Source organism: Gossypium arboreum, chromosome 4 (genome assembly GCF_025698485.1).
Source record: "Gossypium arboreum isolate Shixiya-1 chromosome 4, ASM2569848v2, whole genome shotgun sequence".
NCBI classification, from domain to species: Eukaryota; Viridiplantae; Streptophyta; class Magnoliopsida; order Malvales; family Malvaceae; genus Gossypium; species Gossypium arboreum.
The window spans coordinates 120,171,980-120,197,768 of NC_069073.1; the positions used below are offsets into that span (position 1 = coordinate 120,171,980).

The 25,789-nt window shown below is 32.3% G+C and overlaps 6 protein-coding genes across 7 annotated transcripts; 3 read left to right on the forward strand and 3 right to left on the reverse strand.

Annotated features, from left to right (window-relative positions):
• Positions 1 to 1,161: 1,161 nt before the first annotated feature.
• LOC108460879 (probable E3 ubiquitin-protein ligase ARI2) lies at positions 1,162 to 4,870 on the forward strand. The gene is made up of 7 exons (XM_017760570.2): positions 1,162 to 1,651; positions 2,232 to 2,264; positions 2,369 to 2,651; positions 2,840 to 3,320; positions 3,520 to 4,068; positions 4,148 to 4,317; positions 4,406 to 4,870. The coding sequence occupies exons 1-7, from the start codon at positions 1,529 to 1,531 to the stop codon at positions 4,540 to 4,542; spliced, it is 1,776 nt and encodes a 591-aa protein (XP_017616059.1). The 5' UTR covers positions 1,162 to 1,528; the 3' UTR covers positions 4,543 to 4,870.
• A 1,403-nt stretch (positions 4,871 to 6,273) lies between these two features.
• Positions 6,274 to 9,653, forward strand: LOC108460882 (uncharacterized). Its single transcript, XM_017760571.2, has 8 exons — positions 6,274 to 6,528; positions 6,622 to 6,712; positions 6,776 to 7,461; positions 7,539 to 7,638; positions 7,723 to 7,782; positions 7,866 to 7,952; positions 8,043 to 8,171; positions 9,071 to 9,653. Exons 1-8 carry the CDS (start codon positions 6,464 to 6,466, stop codon positions 9,371 to 9,373), a joined length of 1,521 nt encoding a protein of 506 aa, XP_017616060.2. The 5' UTR covers positions 6,274 to 6,463; the 3' UTR covers positions 9,374 to 9,653.
• A 927-nt stretch (positions 9,654 to 10,580) lies between these two features.
• On the forward strand, positions 10,581 to 11,986 carry LOC108459623 (non-symbiotic hemoglobin 1). Its single transcript, XM_017759025.2, has 4 exons — positions 10,581 to 10,820; positions 11,175 to 11,289; positions 11,385 to 11,501; positions 11,603 to 11,986. Exons 1-4 carry the CDS (start codon positions 10,708 to 10,710, stop codon positions 11,747 to 11,749), a joined length of 492 nt encoding a protein of 163 aa, XP_017614514.1. The 5' UTR covers positions 10,581 to 10,707; the 3' UTR covers positions 11,750 to 11,986.
• Positions 11,987 to 14,727: 2,741 nt separating this feature from the next.
• LOC108458351 (mitochondrial import receptor subunit TOM6 homolog) lies at positions 14,728 to 16,482 on the reverse strand. Its single transcript, XM_017757706.2, has 2 exons — positions 16,145 to 16,482; positions 14,728 to 14,996 (listed from the first exon to the last, which is right to left on the reverse strand). The coding sequence occupies exon 1, from the start codon at positions 16,331 to 16,333 to the stop codon at positions 16,169 to 16,171; it is 165 nt and encodes a 54-aa protein (XP_017613195.1). The 5' UTR covers positions 16,334 to 16,482; the 3' UTR covers positions 14,728 to 14,996; positions 16,145 to 16,168.
• A 1,307-nt stretch (positions 16,483 to 17,789) lies between these two features.
• On the reverse strand, positions 17,790 to 19,740 carry LOC108459390 (mitochondrial import receptor subunit TOM6 homolog). 2 transcript variants are annotated; one of them, XM_017758751.2, is made up of 2 exons: positions 19,411 to 19,740; positions 17,790 to 18,107 (listed from the first exon to the last, which is right to left on the reverse strand). In XM_017758751.2, the coding sequence occupies exon 1, from the start codon at positions 19,596 to 19,598 to the stop codon at positions 19,434 to 19,436; it is 165 nt and encodes a 54-aa protein (XP_017614240.1). In that variant the 5' UTR covers positions 19,599 to 19,740; the 3' UTR covers positions 17,790 to 18,107; positions 19,411 to 19,433. The 2 variants fall into 2 exon arrangements, with proteins under 2 accessions (XP_017614240.1, XP_017614239.1); XM_017758750.2 differs by having other exon boundaries at positions 17,790 to 18,110; positions 19,411 to 19,731.
• A 700-nt stretch (positions 19,741 to 20,440) lies between these two features.
• Positions 20,441 to 23,298, reverse strand: LOC108459527 (cold-regulated 413 plasma membrane protein 2-like). The gene is made up of 4 exons (XM_053026614.1): positions 23,015 to 23,298; positions 21,886 to 21,993; positions 21,734 to 21,804; positions 20,441 to 20,848 (listed from the first exon to the last, which is right to left on the reverse strand). The coding sequence occupies exons 1-4, from the start codon at positions 23,179 to 23,181 to the stop codon at positions 20,595 to 20,597; spliced, it is 600 nt and encodes a 199-aa protein (XP_052882574.1). The 5' UTR covers positions 23,182 to 23,298; the 3' UTR covers positions 20,441 to 20,594.
• Between the last annotated feature and the right edge of the window lie 2,491 nt (positions 23,299 to 25,789).

The following is a 25,789-nucleotide window of genomic DNA, read 5'->3' on the forward strand; positions in this document are numbered from 1 at the left end:
AAATAAAATAATGACAATATCTTAATTTACTTGTAAAATGGTAAAAATATTAGGACGCCTTTATATTAAGAGTTAAATTGTATTTTTTCTATTTCTAGTAAAAAATAGATAAATTAATCATATGCATTAGAACAAATAGCAATTTATTAAAATTGATGATTGTCGAGTTAATTTTGAAAAATAATTTAGTTTAGTTTGATGATTGTCGAGTTTAAGATGGAGTAATTTGAGTCATTGAATCATTCAATTACAAGTATTTAATTGTTTGATTGAATAGTTTAAACCCTTTTATAATTAGTATTAAAAAATTTCAATTCGAACTCAAATTCAAGCAAAAATAATCGAACTTGGTTGAGTTGAAACTAAGTTTTAATCCTCAAATTTCAAGTCAAGCATAAGCTCAATTTAATTTGATTACTTCGTTAATTTTAACTATTATTTTGTTCTTATTGTATTTATTATATTTATTAATTTTATTTTTAAAAAATAATTTTATTATAAATTTTGATCATATATGCTATTTTTGACATAATGTCTAGAACTATCGATAGCCCATTCTAACTCATAAATAAGAGAATAATACGTTTCAATACACTCGAACACATATCCTCCTGTATTGACAACAATACCCATGCCAATTGAGATAATATTCAAATCGACTTATCTTGGGATAAGTCGTGGACTTGCCTAAATTATTTTAATTTTTCATTAAAATATATTTTAATTATCAACCAATTAAATCTCAACTTAATTATAATTAGGATCGCAATTCAAATTAAAAAATGCCTAACAAACTTTTAAAAATTAAACCTTTCCTAATTTTCTTTTACCAAAATTTTTAATTATTTTAATTATTTTTAAGTGTCTAAAAAATTATATATTTTTATTTTTATATTCATTTTATTATCTATATTTGAGATTCACGATTGTCACTTCTAATATTATATTTTCTCTTGTACAAGAATTTTCCTTTTCTTTGTATTTTTATGATTCATTTTCGAAATTTATGTTTGTCCATTTTCAACAATGTGGTCTTTAAAATTTAAATTTACATTCTCTCTTTAATAGGATAATATGACTTAATATTGTACCCAACAAGCTCACTTCTCCATATTCTTTATTATATATTAAAAAAAATGGAAAAAAGCGAAACGACAGCGTTTTATACTTCCAAAGTGTGCATTTATGCCAAAGCATCTTCTTCACCACCTCAATTTTTTCTTCTCTCTAGAAAAAAAGTCATTAAATTGGTTGTTTTTATTATAAACTTCGTTTTCCAATCCTTTCGCCTCCTTCTCTTACACTCTTTTTTCGATTCAATAGTTAAATTTATAGCTGGAAAAGAGAATCGATTCAAATTTTTCAACAAATTCATGGTTTTTACATAAAATTTCCTTTAAAGTTCTCTCTTTTTCCCCTTTTTACCCCCTTTTCTTTTTCTGTGTTTTGAGATATTATAACAAGAACAATAATAATTTATCATAGTAGAGATAAAATTTGGGTTCGTGTTTGATTGATCGATCTGTCGATGGAGGATTGTGCGAGCAGCGATGAAGATTACTACGATTCTTCCGATCGAGATTCCCTCGACGGTCTCGAGAATGAGGATTCCGATTTACAGTGGGCCCCTTCAAGGGGTCCCACTACCAAGGTCAATTCTTTTTCTTCCATTTCCCCCTTTCTAGTATTTTTTTCGGAATTCAATTTCTTGTTTCAATTGTCATTGATTCATGGATTCTTGGTTTTGGGTCTTTTTTTGGTCTTTCGATTGCGTAAAAGGATGGGTTTTTGGGTGTATTGTGGATTACTTGGAAATGATGTTGAAAGAATCTTTGTTAATTGCTCAATTTATTGGGTTGTGGATTTTGAGAAGATAGGGCAATTTGAAGGAGCTTTTAGAATTTTGATTTTTTTGTGGGGATTCAGTTTTTGCATGCTCATTAGGGAGTTCTTTAATTTTACAGGCAGAGGAGCTGCTGATCGTCGAATTTGATCGATTCTTTTTCCCCCTATATGATGTGTATAACCTCTTGCTTATGTTGTGTGTTTTGTTATACTATATAGCATCATGTATATTGAAAATTAAGCTTTAATCTTGATGGGAAAAACCATAAAGAAGAAAAGGTTACATAATTTTCTATGAAGTCTTATATTCATCTTTGCTTTTGGCTCCTATTTGTGCATGATTCTTAGAATGGACTTGTGTTGTAACCCTTTCTGGTATTATGCAGGTTATTACTAAGGAATCACTTTTAGCTGCTCAGGTAAGAATTTATTCCTTTCCCTTTTCCGGGTTTTCCGTGCTCGTGCGTTTTATTTTATAGGATTTACGGTTACTGAATTGATTGTTTTGGTATTTTTTTGGCAGAGGGAGGATTTACGGAGAGTAATGGAGATGCTATCTCTTAGGGAGTACCATGCTCGGACTCTACTAATTCATTACCGGTGGGATGTTGAGAAATTGCTTGCCGTACTTGTGGAGAAGGGAAAAGCGGACTTGTTCTCTGAAGCAGGTGTTTCTGTTGTTGAGAGTGAGGATACAGTGACACCACTGTCATCTTCATCTACAGCAATGTGTGACATATGCATAGAGGAGTTACCTGGTGCTAAGATGACGAAAATGGACTGCGGCCATGCCTTTTGCAATGACTGTAAGCATCCTCCTCAATCTGCAGCTTCTTCTTGAAGCATGCATTTGTATCACGTCCCCACATAACATCAGCATGCGAACAATATTGAGAAACTAGACATCGATAATGTGTGCTTAAAGTAATTGAAGTTGTAACAGCTTGCACATTTGAGTCTATTGAGTTGATTTATTTCTCTTTTCTTTTTCCAGGTTGGACAGAACATTTTGTTGTGAAGATAAATGAGGGTCAAAGTAAGCGCATAAGGTGCATGGCACATAAGTGCAATGCTATTTGTGATGAAGCTGTTGTTAGAAATCTAGTTGGTAAAAGGCATCCTGATCTAGCGGAGAAATTTGATCGTTTTCTTCTCGAGTCATACATTGAAGATAATAGGATGGTTAAATGGTGCCCTAGTACTCCTCATTGTGGAAATGCAATACGTGTTGAGGATGATGAATTTTGTGAGGTAGAGTGTTCTTGTGGTGTACAGTTTTGTTTCAGTTGCTTATCAGAAGCACACTCGCCATGTTCATGCATGATGTGGGAACTTTGGATGAAGAAGTGCCGAGATGAATCAGAAACAGTCAATTGGATCACTGTTCATACAAAGCCTTGTCCGAAGTGCCACAAACCTGTGGAGAAGAATGGTGGGTGTAATCTGGTGAGCTGTATCTGCGGACAAGCATTTTGGTAAGGATTTCCTTCTATGTTAATTACAGTTTGCCAAGTTCATAATGTGGTGACAATTAGTTCTCTAGATTTAAGTGTTCCATTCTTTAACAAGAGCATAAGTGACTTTTTTCCTCTTCCCTGTGTTAATTGATTTATAATTATATTATTTGGCTTGTTTACATGATTTATACATTTCTCTCTTTTCCAAATAATGCAGTTGGCTGTGTGGTGGTGCTACTGGACGGGACCATACTTGGTCAAGAATTGCTGGTCACAGCTGTGGTCGCTACATAGAAGATCGTGAGAAAAAGACTGAACGAGCAAAACGAGATCTTTATCGGTATATGCACTATCATAACCGTTATAAAGCTCATACAGATTCCTTTAAGCTTGAGAGTAAACTCAAGGAGACTATACTGGAGAAGGTATCAATTTCGGAAGAAAGGGAATCCAGACTTAGAGATTTCAGCTGGGTAACTAATGGACTCTGTAGACTTTTCAGATCAAGGCGTGTTCTTTCATATTCATACCCATTTGCCTTCTACATGTTTGGAGAAGAACTATTCAAGGATGAGATGACAAATGAGGAAAGGGAAATAAAACAGCATCTATTTGAGGATCAGCAGCAGCAACTTGAGGCAAATGTTGAGAAACTTTCTAAGTTTTTGGAAGAGCCCTTTGATCAATATACTGATGATAAAGTTATGGAGATACGAATGCAAGTAATCAATCTTTCTGTGATCATTGATTCCCTTTGTAAGAAAATGTAAGTACAGTAATTAGTTATTACATATGAACAGTTTATGAGAGTGTTCTAAATTCACTTCCGAGGCTATTGCTTGCAGGTATGAGTGCATTGAGAATGATTTGCTGGGTTCTCTCCAACGAAATACCCATAATATCGCTCCATACAAATCCAAGGGCATTGAGAAAGCATCAGAGCTTGCTGTCTGTTGGAATGGTAAAGCCAGTACTACTACTGGTAAATGCCATCCCTCAGATTGTGGCACTAGCGGTAAGTGCACTTCACTCTTTGGAGATCAGCATATGCACAAACACACACTTGCATGCTTTAAAGATTTTACTAACACATTGAAATTTAGGCAAACGTGACCGATCTTTCAGCTTTGGGACTTCAGACGACAAAGGTTGCCCATCACCAAAGCAACCTAAGAAGGAAAGTTATGGAGGTGGTTTCTTTGATCTCAACTTGCCAGCAGAAGTTCTTGACAGGAATTGATCTCTAAGTAGGCTTTTTTTTCTAGATAAGTACATATGTACATATCTAACTAGAAAGACCCTCATTTTATCTAAAATGGGAGTTGATAATTTATGGATTGAGCAGAGAACCGCTTAAATGCTTTTACTTCCCCTGCTTAGCATCTTTTTGTCCCCCCATTTTGTACTTCCTTTCTATTTTAGATAGTCTGGAAGATGAATCATGGATGTCCATAGGTTCTTTTGTCTTTCAGAGGTTGTGTGAACTGAAAATCCATTTAATGTACAGAAGCCTTGGGCTTTTGAATATTTGAGTAATTTTCTCAACCCGAGATTTGAGATGTTCCAAAGTTTCCTCCTTTATTTACCATGCTTATGGAAAGATATTGATAATGTGCATCACCCATATATGATCATATAAAGTAAGTAGAGAAAAACTTGCCATATCTTTGACTATTATGTGAAAGGGATTGTGTCATAGGTAACTGGTTGAATGTCTGATATGCAAAATTTCTATAGCTTTTGAAAGTTCTTTAATGAGGAGGCCCATATAGAGTCAAACAACTTGCATGAAAAAGGTTAATGGTTAGGTTGGTTGAAAGAAATAGCATGGAAACATTACTGATTTAAAATTGTCATGGGTGAAATTCAGGTTTGAGGTTTGAGTTTTACTAGTTGAGTTATCGTGGGTTTTAATCATTTCATGTTCAAGTCATTTCGAATACTACTATTTCCAAGTGTGAATTTGGGTTAATTGAATTGAGTTTATGAATTCTCTTATTTCCAAGTGTGAATTTAGGTTAATTGAACTGAGTTTATGAATTCTCCTATTTCCAAGTGTGAATTTGGGTTAATTGAACTGAGTTTTTTCACATTATAATTAGACAAGATTTGATATAATTTTAATCCCTTTTAAGACATAGGACATCTTCTAATCCCTCATTTTCCTCCATTTTCAGACTTTTGATCTAAAATTTTGCAACTAAATCAAATATGTGGTAATAAACCATTAAAAGTTTTTAATTATCAATTACCCAAGAGTCAATTTTTCCTAATTTTTCTCCATTTGTAGCATTGTATCCGAAGAAAACAAAAGGCAACAAACTTTTCTGAAAGAATTGGAAAAAAAATAAAAAGCAATACCCTTTAATGGATTGAATTCTAATCCCCTCCCCCCCTTCCTCAAAGGGATTAAATTCCCACCAAAGCAGTCATTTCATATAAAAAAACATTGATATAATGTGTTTATTCTTTGACCTTCAACTTTCAGCCCTTTTGAGGTCTAGTTTCTTTTTCCTTTTAAGTGCTGACTCCCTTTTGGTTACTTTAAATGAAATGACAAATCACCCTAATTTCAGTTTTACGAGTAATTTTTATATATTTGGACATATAATCCAAACATATATCATACATTAGTGTCAAGAAATGATTTTGCATGCGTTCATGCACTAATTATTACTTTTTTTTTTCTGTCATGAATCCATTAAAAACTCGTATAATTTTTGCATGCACAAAGCATTTTTTGGTGGAGACAAATCAAAGTGGATCCCCCTTAGCTTGAATGGTGTGGCACAACACAACAACAAAACTGGTTCACTTCTTTTAATGCAAATATGAAATAAAGGTGTCACCATTCCAAAAAGCTATCTTCAAAGGTGGTAAAAATAGACACCCCTTTTTAGCCTTTTAGCCACACCTAATTAATGCATATAGCTCTTCTACCTATGTAAACTGCTACTAGTTAAATGTTATGTTTTCCATATATCTTCTTAGGTTAATTTGTTTCTATGAGTAGTCTCATTCCATTAGATTGTTTTCTTGTGTACCTTTCTATAAACAGGTTTATATATATATATATATATATGTACACACTATATTCTGTCAATATCTGATGGTGCATTTAATGCTGTTTCGGTGAATTTAAAATTACCATTAATGTTACCATGCTTCACTTGAATATGCAAATGGAGTTCATGGAAGAAGCAACAACACACAAGCGCTCTAGCAGGTATCTTCGATGTTCTTAAAGCCGGATAACTCCATTTTCAGCTTGTAATAATGATTGGTATATATATATATATATATATATTTGTTGGACCAGTTTCCCATTTCATAACACAATAAAGAGCCATGTTGATGCAAACAAGGATCAAATTTTCAACCCCAAAGTTCAACATTCATTAAAGCAAGAGGTAAAATCTGCCATATATATGTATGTATATATGCAAAGCTCAGTCACAATTTTTTTACTGCAGATTCTACAGCTTGAGGAACAATTGCAGGACCAATTTGTGGTTAGGCATGTATTAGAGAAGGCATTAAGTCCTAGGCCTTTTACCTATGATGTAGCAGTTGATGAGTTTCATTCATGTAAATTCCAGGCTGCTAAAGAACTAATCAAGGATATTGCAGTGTTAGAATTGGAAATAGCTTACTTAGAGAAGTATCTCCTTTCATTGTACCGTAAAATGTTCGATCGGCGATTCTCTTGTTTAAACATCATAGAGGAGAATCCAGAATCAACTTCGGTGGCACATGATATTAAGGAATGCAAAAATGATGTTTGGGGAATTGAGACATTGTTAGATTCCGGTATTTATCGGAGTCATTCTTCGCTCTCTCGGCAATCGGCGTATACCATTGCTTCACACAAAACCGGTGTTTCCCATCATATTCCCGAAGCACCAAACCGGCTTTCCGAGGAGATGATCAAGACTGTTTCAAACATATATTTCGAACTTGCAGACCCACCATTGAATAACCATGATTGCTTTTCTTCTCCTATTTCATATCCATCATCAGTTAATGATACATGGAGCAGCCCACAATGTTTCCATATTGATAACAACAGGGGACCTTACTGCAAAATGGTTAAGGTTCAAGGGGTTTATAGAGACAGCAACAAGTTACAGGACATTGAACATAAGTTGCAATATTACAGGTCACCCTTCTTAACAAATCATATCTTTTTTTGTTTGTTTTTAATTTAATTGAAACATATAATTCATTGTTTTACAGGTCACTTGTTTATCAGCTTGAAGAAATCGATGTTAGAACGATGAAACATGAAGAAAAGCTAGCTTTCTGGATTAATGTACACAATTCTCTGGTGATGCATGTAATGTTTCTCAATCTTCATTACATTTTAATGTTTCAAACAAGACCCTTGTTAAAAAATGGGTTCTGCTTTGTTCATTTACAGGCATATTTGGTGTATGGCATTCCCAAGAACAGTACCAAGAGGTTCTCCTTATTACTCAAGGTGAAAACCGAACTTTTTCTAATTACTTTTAACACAAAAAAGATCGTGTAATGGAATCATGGATGATGATGATGATGAACCAGGCAGCATATAATGTTGGGGGCTACACCATGAGCATAGAAACAATACAGGGTTCTATTCTGGGATGTAAGTTGCAGAGACCAGGACAGGTGAAATCAGTTTCCTTTGAATTTTATCAACCGATTCTTATTTTGATTGGAACTGATACAAGTTTTTTTGACATTTTGATCTGTTTGTAGTGGCTATGGTTTTTGTTTGCTTTGAAGACGAAATTTAAAGTTGGTGATCCTCGAAGAAACTATGCAATTGAATCCCCAGAACCTCTTCTTCATTTTGCACTTTGTTTGGGGAGTTCTTCGGATCCTGCGGTATACTCTTTGCTCTGAATTGTGATTTACATTATAATGCTTTCTATGCATGGCAGAAAATTAAGTTTTAGGCATTTTAATTCTGAACCAAAACCGAAAATTCTATCCAATTAACTCGATTAAAATGATGAAAATTCAAAATGATGACAAAAACTCAAGATGAGATGAATTTTAGTATTTAAGCCTAAATAACATTACTTGAAATAACTTAGAATTTGAAAATTCAACCAATAAACTTCAACATCCCCAACCTTGAAATAACCTAATAAAGACCCCCAGAATTTTAAAATCATAATTAACCCGACTTAGATTAACCTAATATAAAGCCAACTTGACTCATCTATAGACTTGGATATCCTAATATCTGCCTATGCTCGATGGTGCGTCCAAAATTAGAGAGAGATTAGATAGAAATATTAGGTTAGAAAAATGGACTTAAGATAAAAAATTAAACACGTTTAAAATATAGGTCGAGCTAGTGCTCAACCATTCAATGCTTGAGCGTAACCCGACACGTTTTTTAAGTTTGTAATATATTGTATTATATATATAATGTAATTTATAAAACAAAAATTAAATGTATAATAGTATATAGTATTATAATGAAAACATTAAAAATTATTAAGTTGAATATATATAAAATTTTTATAAATGTAAAACAAATATAAAATTATTGAGTATTAAATTAAAAACAATATAAATATTTTTGAAAAAATTAAAAAATAGATGTGTAAGTGGATAGATTTAACTAAATTTTAAATTCATATTTCAAGTTCGGTTAAACTTGAGGAAAGATAAAGTACATTAATATAATGGTAAGCTCAATTCAAACCCGGGCCATAAACAACTCTAGTTGTACAATTCTTTTAAATTAATTCTCAAATTTTATCACCATCTAGGTTCGAATATACACACCCAAGGAAGTGTTCCAGGAGCTAGAAGTTGCAAAAGAAGAGTACATACAGGCAAATTTTAGTGTCAACAAAGAAGAAAAAATCGAGTTACCAAAGATTATGGACTATTTTGCAAAAGATTCAGATGTTTGCTTAGCTGGTTTATTGCAGATGCTTCACCAATTTATGCCTCAGCCATTGAAGAAGAACCTTCAGCTATCTTGCAATAGGAAAAATGGGAAATGCATTGAGTGGATCCCTCATAACTTTGCATTTCAATACTTATTTTCAAAAGAATTATCATACTGATTCGGGTCAAGTAGTAAGAAATTCAATATAAATGTTATTTAGAATACAAATTAATCCGATATGAGAAATGAAAACTATAAGCCAATTTACTACTTTTATAAAACGTAATTCGATAGAGTAATTTTTTCTAATTCATTTAATATCAACAATATACAATTTATTAGAACGTGAGACGCTTTTTTTTATTTTGAACTTAAATAATTTTTATGTTTATATAGATACATAGAGTTATTTGTTTTACTCAATAATTTTACGATAAATTATATGGTATTTTTCTTAATTGGATGTGCATTTTGAAATTTGCTTGGTAACACGACTTGATGCTCCTTAAGCAAAGTCTCAAATTCGAGTCCTGTATATAAAAAAATAGTGTTGGGAGAGCTTCGGCTCTAACTCGACCCGTTCATAAGTTGGGTTATCCACTAAAACTCGAAAGCTAACCCAAAATATTAAAAAACTTGACAAGAAGTACAAAGCCTAAAAAATGAGCTTGGATAAAAAAAAAACGAGATCCTTTTAATATATGTCGAACTTGAGCTTCAACATTTAAAACCTAAGCCGAGCTTAGCCTGTTTTAACTTTTATAATATATGTTTGTTTTATTTTTATATATATTATGTAATTTATGGTATATTACATAATTTTAAATATATAACAATATAATACTATGTAAAAATTAAAAAATATGTTAAATTGTCTAAATTTAAAAATCATCTAAAATATTAAATATTAAATTAAAAATAATATATATACTTAAAAAAAGCTTAGATTAATTATTTACAATGCGCGAATCAGACTTAGATAAACATAATGTGTACTGATATCATACATAAACTCAATTAAAACCAGACCCAACCCATAAACACATTTGCCCATATCATATGATCCGTCAGTTGGATTTCAAGCTATAAAAAAAAGTCCTCCATGTCTTTAGAATGAGGTTTATTTTCGTACTTTCTGTCGGCTGGGACGTAAAGATGAGGAGAGGTCAACCCAACCTACGCCAGACCACATAATTTGTCAACATTTTTTATTAATTCCCATAGAAGAAAATTTCAAATTCACAACTCTTATCTAATTGGTCAAAGCCATCAATGTCAGGGCATTCAAAAAAGCTACCAAAAACAATGTTCTGTAAGCCAAGGCAAGCCCCTGGTTTTGAAACGTGGTGACTGATCGTATAATATAATCGATCAACAAAAAACATGGCTCCCCAATGCTTTGAAGAGTTAAGTTTATCACCACAGCATCTACTATATAAACATGGTGCAACTTTACAACTCTACAAATCAATCACCTACTGCAATTAAAATCCCAGAATTACTTAAACAACAATGGCTACCTATGAAGGTAAAGTTTTCACTGAAGAACAAGAAGCTTTGGTGGTGAAGTCATGGACTGTAATGAAGAAGAACGCAGCTGAATTGGGTCTTAAATTCTTCTTGAAGTAAGCTATTTTTGTTTCCTGTTTATCTGGTAAAAGTAGGAGGAAAGTTTGTGATTATCAGATTGCATTTTGTATCTTTTACTTAAAAACTAGATAAATTAGTCTCTTTTGTTAAATATATCATCTATTAAATTGACGTGATTGACGGAATAATTAGTTTCTAATAGAAAATGTATGGAATTTTTAACATAAGAACTATCGTACAATGACTAATTTATCTATTTTTTTAGTAGAAGGAAACAAAATGCAATTTGACTATTGTTACTATAGCCACCATGAACTTTTACCCTATATATATATACACGTATATGTATTGCCTTGTTTTTAATTAGGATTTTGATTGAATGGGGGCAGGATATTTGAGATTGCACCATCAGCCAAGAAACTATTCTCATTCTTGAGAGACTCCAATGTTCCATTGGAGCAAAACACAAAGCTGAAGCCCCATGCCATGTCTGTCTTTGTCATGGTAAGTAATAAAAACAGACACCATCTCTTTTACCATATTGAAATTTATCATTGGTATGTTCATGTTTATGAACAAGTTGAACATCCTTGTCGCAGACATGTGAATCTGCAGTTCAACTGCGTAAAGCAGGCAAAGTTACAGTGAGGGAATCAAATTTGAAGAAATTAGGAGCTACCCATTTTAAGTATGGGGTAGTTGATGAACATTTTGAGGTATGAATATATATATTTATATATATATATATATATATATATATATATCAGCAGCATCAATGTTCCAAGGGACAAGGACTAATAAATGTGTGTTTTTGCAGGTAACAAAATTTGCTCTTTTGGAGACCATAAAAGAAGCAGTACCAGATATGTGGTCAGATGAGATGAAGAATGCATGGGGTGAAGCCTATGATCGTTTGGTTGCAGCCATTAAAATAGAAATGAAGGCATGCTCACAAGCTGCATGATTTCACAAGTTCCCTACATTATTGCTTGTTAATTTTGGGTCCAATAAGATTGAAAGTTTTCAATCATTTAAACATGTAATGTAACATAGCTATTGCTCATCACTACTATTTTTTCCCCTAGTTTGTTTGCTCCTGTTCTTTTTGTCCCCTTGTATCTTCATAAATAATTGGTAACGTAACATACTTTGTACTCTTCAAATTTTTAAAATTTAGTCCTTTAACTTTTATTTTCAAGAATTTAGTTTTTCCACGTGTTCGTTAATTTGAGTATATGATGTTTTAATATTCGAAACTAGAAGCTAAATTCCTAAAATTAAAAGCAGAGGGACTAAATATAAAAAATCTGAAAAGTACAGAGCGTAGGGGCATAATTAGGCCTAATCAGAAAATGACAATATGAGCTCTCTTTCTTGGCTCCTACTTGAAGACACTTTCACATGAAATGCCCTGAAAGCTTCTAACACCACCCTCTTCTAATCATAATCAAATTCATATTATATGATATTTTATACATATATACATATCATAGTAGATTTTTATAATAAGGGTCCCCTTGAATCCACCCTGTACTTGCTCTCATGGCTTCTTTTGCGATAGAATCAAGTGGACTTAGGCACTCAAAGAAGAAGACTTCAAAGCCTTGTAATGATCCTATACTTTTTGAATCCTTTCTTTAATCATCCACATGTCACATGTAACATACTGGAATTAAGCTTTGTCCAAATATGATGTATCTGCAGCTGTTTCTGAATGTAGAGAAACAGTTTTAGCACCCAAAATGCTGCAAACAATATTCATCTAAAGTGGAGTTCATATAAACCAACTACCAATTTTATACTATATAATAGAACAGTTGAATCATAATTGAATAAAAGCATTGCACAAGTGAGCTTTTTAAAAATGCATAAAAAATGAAAATACAGAGGATATACAGCACATTTGCTTCTGCAAGATAAGGTTGCCATATAATAATAAATATGGAATGGAATAATTGCAGTAAACATCTCCAAATTATGAATTAGATTTAAACTCCCAAACATTCTAACTATTGATCAAATAGATCTTTCCCTTTTAGCTTGGGCATGGTTGTTCCACTGGATTGGACTAGGAATCAACCGGCATACACCGGAGCAAAGAAACGGTTGAATCAATTTTATAATTTTTATGAATTTTTAATATTTATTTAATTGAAACCGAATTGGCAGTCAAATCAAATATCAATGGCCTAACTAGTTCAATCACCGTTCCGATTCCAAAAATCATAAATCAAGGCATCAAATGCCATGTTGGATCTGACATGGAGGATTGCTAAAAAATGTAAATCAAATTCAATATCTATCTTGTATACAAAATGTTTAAAAAATAAAAATCCTCTTAAATTTTAATTGAAGTTTGGAACCAATTTAGAAGTTGAATTATAGTTTAAGGACTCCATGTAAAATTAACCCTCTATATAAAAAAAAATTTGACACCATGGTTTTATGCGCAACCATATAAATGAACTTCAATTTTGTGCAATTTTATACATACAATTTTAATTTGATCCAATTCTTGTAAATTATTAACATAATACATCATTTTATGTTTATATATGATGATAAATAATTATATTTAGCTAATATAAAAATAAATTGATGTACTAATTTCTTTAAATGTATATGATTAAATCAAAATTAAAATTTTAAATATATATTTGAATTACAATTCGAGTTTCGTGTGTATAATTGCACCGAATTAAAATTCATGTATCCAATTGCACGTTAAATCAAAATTCATGTGTAATTTTGAGATTTATCCCAATTTTTAATATAATCTTCTCTTCCATTTCCAAAGCTTTAAACAAAGACTCTAGCTAGCATGAAACAATGGCTTGTGAGAAAATTTAAAAAAATATTTCTAGGGTCTAGAACACAACATTTCGGTTGCCAGACCTCACAGGGTATTTGAACCCACTGCCAACTTTACAACTTCTTTTGTATGAGAATGGTGAAAATTTTTGTGAAGAGTAAGCTCTGTTCAAAAGAGAGATATATTCACTAGCCTTAATGGCAAGTGAACACAATTCTTGAAGAGAAAGTGTAGCTTCAGATTTAGACAGTGGCAGGAGGAAATAAATCTGATCCAGTTGGAGTAGTTCATCTCCGGGCACATGAGGCAATGGCGAGTTTATGTACATTAACTCTGAGTTGCAAAGGAAACAGCTCGGATTCTGAGAGAGAATAAGGCTGGCTTTAACAGGTTGCCTCAGTTCTTGAAGCTTTCCATCTGGATGTATGATTTTGGTCGTCGGGTGCGGCCACCTCAAGGTTCCGACCTTTTTCATCGAGTATTGAGAAGAAGCACAAATACCCATCCTTTTTCAAGAGAATAAAACAGAGCTTTGAAGATAAGAGAGTGGCTAAGACTGGAATGGAGGAAAAGGATGTGGCATTGAGCTTTATATAGAAAACAAAAAGCAATGGCAAAGATGCTCTAAGACCAATAGTATCTTACATTTTTTTTTAGCAACAAAAAGTTGAATTTGTTTTTATATTATAAAATTCTAGAAATGCATTAAATATGTGATTTGTGGCTGCTAAATAAAGCGAGGATAGATATGGTCAACGATAGCGTCAATAGGCAAAGGTTCTTTCAAGTCTTTTTATTAATTATTGTATTTGATACCATTGCTTTTCTAACTAGTTAACCGTCTTGTCCTAAAATAATGTAGTTTGAAGGTTAAAATAGCTTTATTGACTCCTTAATTAGTGGAAAATGATGTCATCGTCCCTCCTCCTTGAAGAAAACAAGACATCTCCCTTGTTAGGCATAACGGTAAAGCCTATTTTTAGAGGCTCTTTTTAAGCATATGAAAGAACTTAAATATACTTTTTGAATATATGAAAATAGTCATATAACTAACAAGTCTTAGGAAGGACAGTCACGAACTTTAAAAGGTTTAGTCTCATGGACTATAAAATGGACGGAGATTACCTACATTCCAACAAAAAAATAGCCTTGTATTCAGAGAATGTGTTCAATGAACCCGAAAGAACCAGTGATATAACTCTCCAAATCCAAATTCCAACATATAACCAGAAGAATGCATATTCAATTACATGACTAGTTTTATTCCAATAAAGGGACTAACAAGCAAGCACATAAACAACCTAATATGATTATGCATCGAGTTCATACTAAAGCAGAAAAGGAACCTGGAACTTGCAAACTCTTTTCGTTCCAATTCCTTTCTCTTCTTGTCGATCAACTGCAACATGTAAGGAGGCAAAATCAGCAACAACCAATACAAAACAAAATTGCTAGTAAAGTGAAAGGACACACGCTAAGGGATAAAATAATGACTTTATCAATGATCCATCATCTAAAAGATAACTCAACTGTGGCTATTAAATATAGACTGAACCACTGTGGAATGGCAAAAGACTTGTGTTTAAGTCTTCATTTGACCAGAGGTTTGATCCCTGGACAACCCTTACCCTTACTTAAAGAAAAAGTGTGCTACTAAATGATTCACATAGTTACCAGATGAAGCAGTATATCTACCCAACCACTAAATTAAAATTAAAGGCATATAAGCAGTCATTAATACTAGCATGGAATCACAAATAGAAAATAGCATGTTAAGTAATTCCTTGAGGAAAAGGCAACTGAAGACAAAGCAACTAATTTTGATAAAGGAATCATTTTGAACAAAAGAAACAAAGAAAAATCTAAAAACAAATTAGACATGATATGTGATTCGTTTACAGTTATGCAAGTTTAGCAAAATAACCAGCTATCATACTATTTGGCAAGGGGAAAGGCACTAAGGCACACTTAGGCAAATAAATGGATAGGAAGAATGGCTTTCATAGCTATTAAAACGCGACCTACAAATAACAAGACAGTAAAAGTAAAACTTAAGGAAATCAACCGGATTGGCGTACCCGCAAAATAATGCTGTAATAGAAGACATCACCCCAAACCAATGAATCTACTCAAAATAACATTCAGAAAATTAAAAGTGCCCTTTGGAAGGCAATCAGAGTCCAGCTGCCGAAAGACAAAGAATATGCCTTTATTCTATCACTTCTTTCTTTCTTTCTTTCTTTCTTACTTTAAGTCTTAATTTCTAATCCATCACCGAAAATCCCTTTCAATTACATTGCCTTCCTGAGTATAACTATTTGGAGAACTTTCAATTACATCAAATTAACTATATCCAAAACCTCTCCTTCCATTGCATCACTCAGATTGTCTCCCTAAACATGTCTTGCGCATACAAATATACTTATTCATATATGTAAAAAACCCACATAGCAAACAATACCCAGACCCCAAAATTGGCTCTTTTGACAGGAGAATAAGTCTTGATAAAGATATAGACTTAGATAAAGTCGAAGTCTTTTAACTTACCTGAAAAAGAATGAGAGATGACCTCTAGAACTCAATCTTGAGCTCTTCTTTTTCATCAGAGAGGTAATGAAGAATGTAAGGAGTGACACGAACAACAGCTACCCACACCCCAAACATGGCTACGTGTGCCTTCAACTGCTTCAAGGCTGCAGCCTTGTCTGGCTTGCGCATAAACATGCCTGGGAACATCGTTGCTTCTTTTTGATTTTTGTGTGCGCTGTAGATTGGAGTCTGCGTCAATGGAGAGAGAGGTTAAAACCCTAGATATTGTTGGGGTTTTAGTGCTACAGAGAGGAAGAAATGTGGCACCTCAGGTGTTCATGGGCTTGGGTTTTGTTTTTTAAACCTAGGGTCGGATTGGACTGACCCCATCTATTGTTCGAAAATTAAAAAATTATAAAAAATAATTTTATATTAATATTTATATATTTTTATTAATTTTTAATTGGGAAATAAATTGTTTTAGCAAGATGATTGAGCTGAAGCTCGGTTTATAATCTTATATTTGATTTAAATAACAAAATATTATTTAAATTATATATTTTTCTAAGTTGGTATATAATTTTTTTTTTGTCATAAGTGGTCCGTTACCTAAATTATTTCAAAAGACAATCCTTGTTAAAAAATTATTTTAATGAATTATTTTATGACACCTAAGACTTTTAAATTAAAATTAAATTTTAAAAAAATCAAATCAAATCAAATTAAATTAAATTAAAACTTTTCAAATATATATTTTCACTCTCCTCCCACCACGATTATTTTTCTCTTTTAATACACCTTTTAATTGTTAAATAATTTTGATCTATAAATATCTAAAATAAATAAAGAAAGTTATTTTTTAAAAATAATACAGAGTAAGAAATGAATCGAAATCAGCGTTATAGAAAAAAAAAAAAAGCTTACTGGAAATTAAGTTTTATAGTTGAAAACTGGATTTTGATAAAAAAGATTTGACAGATTCTTGAATTTTTCATTATTAAAGTTCTTGTCTGAGAACAGAAAAATGTAAGTGTTTTTTAGTTTTTTTACCTTTAGGATATGATTAAAAAAACAATGGTTAACTTTTGGGAAAATTTGGATAACCAACCCACTTATAATAATAAAAGTTTTAATTACCAATTTAAGAAAAAGATAAAATTTAAGTATCATTTTAAACCTTTATATCCTAAAATAATGTAATCCTTCTCATGATTATAGGCTATGTATAATATTACTACTTTTTATGCTTATTCAAGTCTAATTTCATTTAAAATATGAGCATCAAAATTTATCCAAATTCACTTATATTTGTATAAATAATTAATTCAAATTCATTTTAAGCTCACCCATAATTGTTAAAATTTGCAATGTAGTCTTATATATATTTATTTTATATGAATTACATAATATATATTGTAAAGTAGAAAACAAAACATCATAGGCATAATGGTAAGCCCATTTTTGGAAGCTCTTTTTAAGTACATGCAAGAACTTAATATACTTTTTTAAGTATCTGAAAATAAACTGTAAATGGTAAGACACAACACTCTAGGGAGAGAAGTCAAGTTTGAGTTCTCTCCTTAGAAATGACATTATTAGGAGAGGCAACCACAAATCCCGAAAAGTTTAGTGTTGTAGATCATAAAATACATATGAAGAATACTTTCATTCCAACAAAAAAGATAGCCATATATTCAGAAAAGTGTTAATCTTAGGCTGTTAGATCTCAGCATGTGAAAATCTGGAACATCACTGCAATATCCAGTGCTATCACTCTCAAAATCCAAATACCAACAGATAACCAGTAAAATGCACATTTAACTAGATATGACTAGTTTCATTTCAATGAAAAGACTAACAAGCATGACCAAAGCAAGTACATAAACAACCTAAAATGATTACACATCGGCTTCATACTAAAGCGAAAAAGGAACCTGGAACTTGCAAATTCTTTTCATTCTCCAGTTCTCTCCTTGTCAATCTACTGCACCATGTGAGGAGGTAAAATCAGCAACAAACAAACAATACAAAACAAAATTGCTAGTAAAGTGAATGCAGGACACACACTAAGAGCAAAAATAACGACTTTAACAATGATTCATTGTCTAAAAGATAACTCAATCGTGGCTACTAAATATCGACTGAACCACTAGTGGAGTGGCAGAAGACTTGTGTTTAAGTCTTCATTTGATTAAAAGGAAAAAATTTCAGCAATAAACAATATAAAACAAATTTGCAAGTAAAGGCAGGACACATGCTAATGGCTAAAATAACGACTTAAATAAATTATTCATCATCTAAAAGATAAATGTAGCTACTAAATATCAACTGAACTACTGGTGGAGTGGCAAAAGACGTGTGTTTAAGTCTTCATTTGACATCAGTCTTAGATTCAATCCCTGGACAACCCTTACCCTTATGTTTATAAAAAAGTGTGCTATTGAATGATTCACATAGTTACTGAATGGAGCAAAATGTCTTCCCAACCACTAAATTCAAATTAAAGGCATCAATTGACTGATTATCTTAAGCAAGGGTCACAGTAAAAAGCAAAAAACAATATTCCACTTTAATTGCCACCATAAAGTTGTCATTAAAACTAACATGACATCATAAACAAAGAATAGCACATTAGGTAATTCCTAGAGGAAAAGGCAACAAAAGACAAAGCAACTAATTTTGATAATGGGATCATTCAGAACAAAAGAAACCAAGAAAAATCTAAAAACCAGCCGTCATACTATTTGGCAAAGGGGAAGGAACTAGAGCACACTTAGGCAGATGTATAGGAAGAACGGCTTTCATAGCTATTATAACACAATCTACTAGTAACAAGACACTAATCGTAAAACTCAAGGAAATCAACTATTATAATAGAAGACATCATCCCAAGCCAATGAATCTTACTCAAAATGACATTCAGAAAATTAAAAGTGCCCTTTGGGAGACAATCAGAGTCCAGCTTCCTATGGACAAAGAAAATGCCATTATTCTAGTAGTCATTTTTTTCCCCCTTTCTTCCTTTCTTTCTTTAAGTCTTAATTTCTAATCCATTACCCAGAATTCCTTTCCAATTACATTGCCTTCTTGAGTACAACTATTTGGAGAACTTTCAATTACATCAAATTAACCATATCCAAAACCTCTCCTTCCATTGCATCACTCAGATTATCTCCCTAAACATGTCTTGAACATACAAATACTTGCAAAAATAATTCATATATGTAAAAACCCACATAGCAAACAATACCCAATCTCCAAAATTTGCCCTTTTCTTAAATTACCTGAAAAGAATGAGAGGTGGCCTCTAGAACTCAATCTTGAGCTCTTCTTTTTCATCAGAGAGGTAATGCAGAATGTAAGGAGTGACACGAACAACAGCTACCCACACTCCAAACATAGCTACGTGGACCTTCAACTGCTTCAAGGCCGCCGCCTTGTCTGGTTTGCGCATAAACATGCCTGGGAACATCGTTGCTTCTATTTGATTCTTGTGTGTACTGTAGATTAGAGTTTTGATCGATGGAGAGAGGGACTAAAACCCTAGATGAATTGGGGATTTTAGCGCTACGGAGAGGAAGAAATAAGCACGTGCCTCTTTTAAATTATCTAAATTTGTTAGTTTGTTATCTTAACCAACATTATCTAAACCTAACCACGAATAAATTATTAAAAATTATAATTATTAAAAAAGAATCATCTGTTAATATGTTAGTTAAATTGTTCATTCTATCAAGTTTAGCTTGAGTTTGAGTCGCATTAGTTATATTGCTGATAGGGCTTTATCTTATCTTATGATTTTTTATTCAACATATATTAGATATTAATAAATGAAAAAAATAATGGAGTGGAGCGAAACCCAACAAAGAAAAAACAAATTACTCAATGAGGAAGCATTGAGAGATAATTTCGTTTAGAACAAGACTAAATTGACACAATATATAAATGTTGAGGGTTAAAGTTGTTATCAAGGGTGAAGTCAGAAAATTTTTTTAGGGGGGCCAGATGAAATTTTAATTTTTTATAGTTTATATTTTTATAATTTGTAAAGAATTAAATTGAATTTTTATAATTTTAGGGGGGGCAAAGTGCAATTTTACCTTTACTAATTTAAAATTTTTAAAAAATTTCAAAGGCCTAAAATAAAAATTTTCAGCCCCCGGTTATGCCCCTGGCTGTTATTATATCAATTTTAAAAGCTATCACGACATCTTCCTGTCTCAACTATTTAACAATTAGTTACCAAAAAAAAAACGAATAGTTGAATAATCAATTTGTAAGTTTTTTATAATTGAGTGATAAAAAATTACTATATTGTTTACCCTAAAATACTTGAATAGTAAACATACCAATTTGACTAAATAGGGAAAAAACAATTATTCCTAAAATGTGTCAATACAAGAACCAATACATTAAACTATAATTGTAATAATATACAAGGAAAACAATGCAATAAAAAATACAGAACCTATAGGATTTCAATAAGCAAAGCCCAAGCAGGATAGACCAAAAGAAGAAGAATCCCAATTGTGTTTGATATTCCATGTGCCCTTGTGAATGAATTTCTGAACCCACCTGACGCTCTAATATGTTGTTGAAGTAAGTAACAAGCAATGGCAAGGCATATTATTACCCCAACCAAGCTGCTTCTTAATGTGCTTGAGAATAAGCTAGGAGCAACCACTATTAGAAGAACCAATGCTGCTGGTAATTCCAGCCAATCTGCACCAAAGTTGGGCAATTATCAAAACAAGACAATGTGGCCAACAAGTACCTCGATCAACCGAGGATGCAGAGCTAACAAACTAGTCACTAAGTAGATCAAGTAGACCCATGCCCTAGTTGGGCCAAATGCTAGGTATAAGTTCGGCTCTCATTGGGAACGAAGCTAAAATTTTGGTTTAAGAAGGGCTAGAGATGAATCATAAATTTTGAGATTAAAATGTAATTTTACCATCGTACTAATATATAATTTTATAAAAATTTAAGAGACTAAATGACAAATCCACCGCTACTTCTTTGCCCTTGCCCTTGGCTCTCAAATCTAACCATCTATACTTTTTGCTTGGTCTTGTATTGTAGTAAAATTCTCACTTTGGCCTTTTTACTATTGTCTACATATTCGTATTTGATTGGCTTAAATTGCCATATGGATTTTTTAAAGAAAATGATTAAGAAATTAACATGATGAACGGAATAAAAGCTAAAGAGGCAAAATGACTTTAAAGGGACCAAAATAGGTATTAAGTCTTTTTATTTCTTTATAGCCATAAACTATTTTATTTTCTTATTCCTATTTACTCACAGCTCGACCCATTTAGGAAATGGGCCTTATTTTTTATTCAAATTTACTTTTTATTCTATATTTTTCCCCAAAATCTCTCACTTTTCGAGTGAATTTTCAAGTTTAGACAGGTAACTCGACCCATAATCAAGTCTAACTTAAACATTGGAGTGTATCTAGAAGCACAAGCTCCAACTCTTTCGAAGTTCACAGGGATATTCGACCCTTTGAACTTAATCTTCCATATCCTCCCGAAAGTTATATTCAAGCCAGATCCGTCATCGAGAAAGACATCGATATAGTGAAACAAGCATTATAAGTACCCGGGAAACGTCTAGGGAAGAACAAGCGCAAAACAACTGCAACAAAAGCAATCCATTTTCCAATGTCTCCCCTGCAACGACCAAAATAGTTCATTAACACTTGAGGTACAAGAATGAATCGTGTTTTTGCTCAAAACATGGATTTGTTTTACCTGAAGGCGCTGAAGAGTATCCCAGGAAGACTCAAGAAAATATATGGGATTAATAGTGTTGTAAGGATATTTGTTTTCCAATGTGTTCGGTCCAAGATTAATAAGTAACTGCATTAAACCACAAGGAAAAGCATAGTAAACCATTAGAATTCCTTAACCAATTGAGGAAAGGATCAGAAGAAATTCAAACTTGACTTAACTCGATTTGATTATAAAATTCAATCTAAATATGAATTAATTCACACCCAAACTGACCAAACTTGAAACTATGCAAAGGCAAAATAATTGCAGCCTGAAATGACCAAATCTAAAACCCTAAACGACCTAAACATAAAATGATACGAACTTGTAACATTCGGCTTAAAAAACTTGAACCTCAAACCAGGGGCAGGAGATGGCAATGGCCCTGACTATCTTAAAATGTAAAATTTCATTTTTGAACCTTTAAATTTTACAAAATTTTAATTTAGTAAATAATAGAATTACACTTTACCCAAAAATGATAAATTTTAATTTAATCTTTTAAAATTATAAATATATAAATTACTAAAATCGTAAAATTATATTTTAGTTCTAATAAAAATATAAACTTAATTCTGGCTTCCACAAAAAAATTTCTAACCGAATAACTCTAATCTAAAACGGTGTGAACTCGAAACAGCCCTTTTCAGAAAATTGAAACTCAAGCTCGAACAAACTCAACTTGATCCTAACAAGTCAACCTAAATTGAATTAATTCAAACCCAAATTGACCAAATTTGAAACTATCCTGACCCAAAACAATCCAGCTAGAGTAACCGCAACTCAAATTGATCCAAAACTTGTAAAATTCGACTCGAAAAACTCAAACCTCAAATTCGAATAACCTAATAAAAAACAAATTGAATCCAAAACAAATTCAAAAAATTTTAAACTCAAATTCATCAGAGTAAAAAACAACAGAGTATTACAGAGTATCAAACTGTTAAATCTGTGTAATCCTTTAATTCATACCAAAACCCATGAACTATTATATTCAATCTAACAGCAGAAAACTACCAGATATATTAGGATTTAATTAAGCATACAGAAAAATTTGGGAATAAAGTTATGAACAAAAGAAAGAAATAAAAAGAGAAAGTGGGCATACATGGCAGCAAAAGAAGCGATCCATTCAAGAAATGAAACCCCAAATCCCAAAGAACCCAATTTGATGGCATGATTTGCAAGCTTTTTAGCAGCAAAGACTAGCTCTTTGTAATCAGAACTGAGCTGATAAGTTGCTTCTTGCTGAGTCCTCATTGCCAAGTAACTCATCTTTTTCCAATCACTATTGATTGACAAATAGTTTCAGTGATTTACAAAGAACGGAAATTGGATAATAAAAAACCGAAGAAGCGAAGCTTACAAGTTATAATGGGTATGGAGACGACAAAGAGTTGACAAATGGAAAGGCTGCAAAGTGGTGACCAATGCAAAGCAAACAAGTGTTATGAGGGAAAGTATTTAGGTAATTTTGGCAACATTAGGTGCCACGTGGAGAGAAATGGTGACTTTGGATTTTTTTTGGACGATTGTACTTTTTTTAAATATATATTTATTACACGTGGAAAGAGTATAAGCAAAGACTCAAAAAGGCTCAGGAAAAAAAAACAAGGAATAAAGAGCTTAAGCCACGCCCAAATCCCTATCCAATGAGAGGACAAATCGTAGCCTCCCTTATCCACCGGTCACCGTCGTGAGCGACGGAAGAAAGTGAGAGTGATTAGGGCCGTCCAAGAAAACAGAGGCTGTTGTACGCACCGTTGGTAAGTCTGCCACCAACAGGGAGTCGAAACCCTGGCAAAGTCCAAAAGAGGGCCAGCACCAAGGCTTTAAGAATTAGGGTGATCATCAGTTTTTAGGACGTCCATTTAATTGATTTTTTAAAAAAATAAAAATATATATAGAAAATCAGTTTAATCGATTAATTGATTCAATCTCTTATTTCGAACTAATACTTCGACTAGTTCTCGATTCAATCAACCGATTTGATTTTAAAAACAATAGCAAGCATCATCGTGGAGTCAATCGGAACTATCAATGGAGAGGTCACGACAATGAGAATAATAACAACAACTAGGCAATTTAAATATGAAGCATCTAGATTAGCGTTCATCAAAGCGTAAGCTATTGAAAGTTAAGCAAAGGTGGTGGCATCCTATTGAAAGCACGAGAGACCTTGCCTGAGAGGTGTGCCTTAAGTATAATATTATTGTACAAGTCAACTCGACCTGAAATATGAGTTTAAAATTTTACCTAAACTCATTTTAAGCATGTCTACATTTTTTATTTAAAAAGTATTTATATTATTTTTAATTGAATATATAATAATTTTATATATTTTATTTATTAAAATTTTATATAGTCATATTAACATTTTTAAAGTTTAGATTATAGTATTGCTATATATTACTATAGATTTAATTTTTATATGTTATAAACTCTATAATATATAAATTTTAAATAATATAAAATATTACAAACTGGCAATAACTTTTTGACCTAGTGACAAAAGCATTTGCGTTGTGACATGAAAGTTTGAGTTTAATCATTAGCAACCCCATTCCTACCCCATTTATTAAAAACTTAAAAATAGATCAGGTTTGGCTAGGCTTTAACCTTAAATGTTTAACCTCGAGCTCGACTCATATTTTAAATGGCCCTATTTTTTTTTTGTTCAAATCTATTTTTCGAGCCTAATATTTTTGTCCAAATTTTAAGGGAGTATTTAAACTTGGACGAGTAGTCCAACCTATAAACAGATATAGAAGAAAGTAGATAAAAACCTATAGAGATAAATAGTTATTTTTTTTATATGACCAATGTATCTTTCATGTCCATTTTATAATACATGAAGACTAATTTAAGATTAACCCTTTTAACAATGTGGTTTTCAAAGTTAAAATATAAGATGTACATGAAAATGGTACATTCCTAACCACCATACCCAAGTGTGCTTGACAACATAATCTTATGGCAAAAATTAAAAATTAATGTAAGGTGAATGTTAAAACTTCAAAGAGAAACTACTTGCATCAAGAGATACGGTTGCTTCACGTTGACTATATTATTGAACCCCATTTTAAAGAATGTGCAAGAACATGAAAAAAGGCAATATGTATCTGCAATGTGCTGTACATGAAAAGGGAGCTGGACGATGATGCCACAAATAAATATTCCTACAAACAATATTATATTCTATGTTGTTAACAACAGGGTACATGATCAAAGGTTGAAAGAAGGGTCGTAAACAACAAAAACAGTTCTGGCCTACTTCCTGTTGATCTTTGGCATAAGTCAAAAGCATATATAAAGGAAACTTACCATGAAAAGCACTGGGATTTAATCACAAAAATAGTTTAGATGCTACCTCAGCCAAATGGAAAGCATCATGCATATTGTCCGTGTTATACAAGGTTGAGATTATGGTGGTTCGTGACGGCTCATTCAGAAGGCAAAGAGTTATAGGTGGTTGTGGGTAGCCGAGGTTTTGATTCCTTAAAAAGTAAGAAGTAATTGAGTGTACGAGTGTAAAAAGAGAAGAGAGAGATTCAATTTCTTAATCTCTGAAACTCTTAAAAAAGGGTGTCGTCATTCATTCTTAAAACACTATATATCATTTTTGGAGCTTAATTGACCTATTTATCTACTTGCCTTGTAGATATAAATTTTCATATCAGAGCAATAAATAAATTGATGTATGATTGGCAAGTATTATGTTCATACCAAGAGTGTTGACACTATATATATACAAACTTCAAATGTTGTTGACTATGTATACAAACTTCAAGGTATAGGCCCATAAGCCTCGTTTCCATTGCAGGGGAAGCACAAATGGATGGTTCTCTATATATCCTAGTCTCTTTGCTTTCATTGATGACAC

Excerpts from the sequence above, each read along its gene's own strand:
- LOC108458351 (XM_017757706.2), bottom strand. The coding sequence starts at position 16,333 with ATGTTCCCAGGCATGTTTATGCGCAAGCCAGACAAGGCTGCAGCCTTG.
- LOC108460882 (XM_017760571.2), top strand. The coding sequence starts at position 6,464 with ATGCTTCACTTGAATATGCAAATGGAGTTCATGGAAGAAGCAACAACA. Across the intron at positions 7,639-7,722 it reads ACAATTCTCTGGTGATGCAT|GCATATTTGGTGTATGGCAT; the intron begins GTAATGTTTCTC and ends GTTCATTTACAG. Across the intron at positions 8,172-9,070 it reads GGAGTTCTTCGGATCCTGCG|GTTCGAATATACACACCCAA; the intron begins GTATACTCTTTG and ends ATCACCATCTAG.
- LOC108460879 (XM_017760570.2), top strand. The coding sequence starts at position 1,529 with ATGGAGGATTGTGCGAGCAGCGATGAAGATTACTACGATTCTTCCGAT. Across the intron at positions 2,652-2,839 it reads CCATGCCTTTTGCAATGACT|GTTGGACAGAACATTTTGTT; the intron begins GTAAGCATCCTC and ends TTCTTTTTCCAG. Across the intron at positions 4,069-4,147 it reads GATTCCCTTTGTAAGAAAAT|GTATGAGTGCATTGAGAATG; the intron begins GTAAGTACAGTA and ends TATTGCTTGCAG.
- LOC108459390 (XM_017758751.2), bottom strand. The coding sequence starts at position 19,598 with ATGTTCCCAGGCATGTTTATGCGCAAACCAGACAAGGCGGCGGCCTTG.
- LOC108459623 (XM_017759025.2), top strand. The coding sequence starts at position 10,708 with ATGGCTACCTATGAAGGTAAAGTTTTCACTGAAGAACAAGAAGCTTTG. Across the intron at positions 11,290-11,384 it reads CCATGTCTGTCTTTGTCATG|ACATGTGAATCTGCAGTTCA; the intron begins GTAAGTAATAAA and ends TCCTTGTCGCAG. Across the intron at positions 11,502-11,602 it reads TAGTTGATGAACATTTTGAG|GTAACAAAATTTGCTCTTTT; the intron begins GTATGAATATAT and ends GTGTTTTTGCAG.
- LOC108459527 (XM_053026614.1), bottom strand. The coding sequence starts at position 23,181 with ATGAGTTACTTGGCAATGAGGACTCAGCAAGAAGCAACTTATCAGCTC. Across the intron at positions 21,994-23,014 it reads ATCGCTTCTTTTGCTGCCAT|TTACTTATTAATCTTGGACC; the intron begins GTATGCCCACTT and ends GGTTTAATGCAG. Across the intron at positions 21,805-21,885 it reads ATACTCTTCAGCGCCTTCAG|GGGAGACATTGGAAAATGGA; the intron begins GTAAAACAAATC and ends TGGTCGTTGCAG.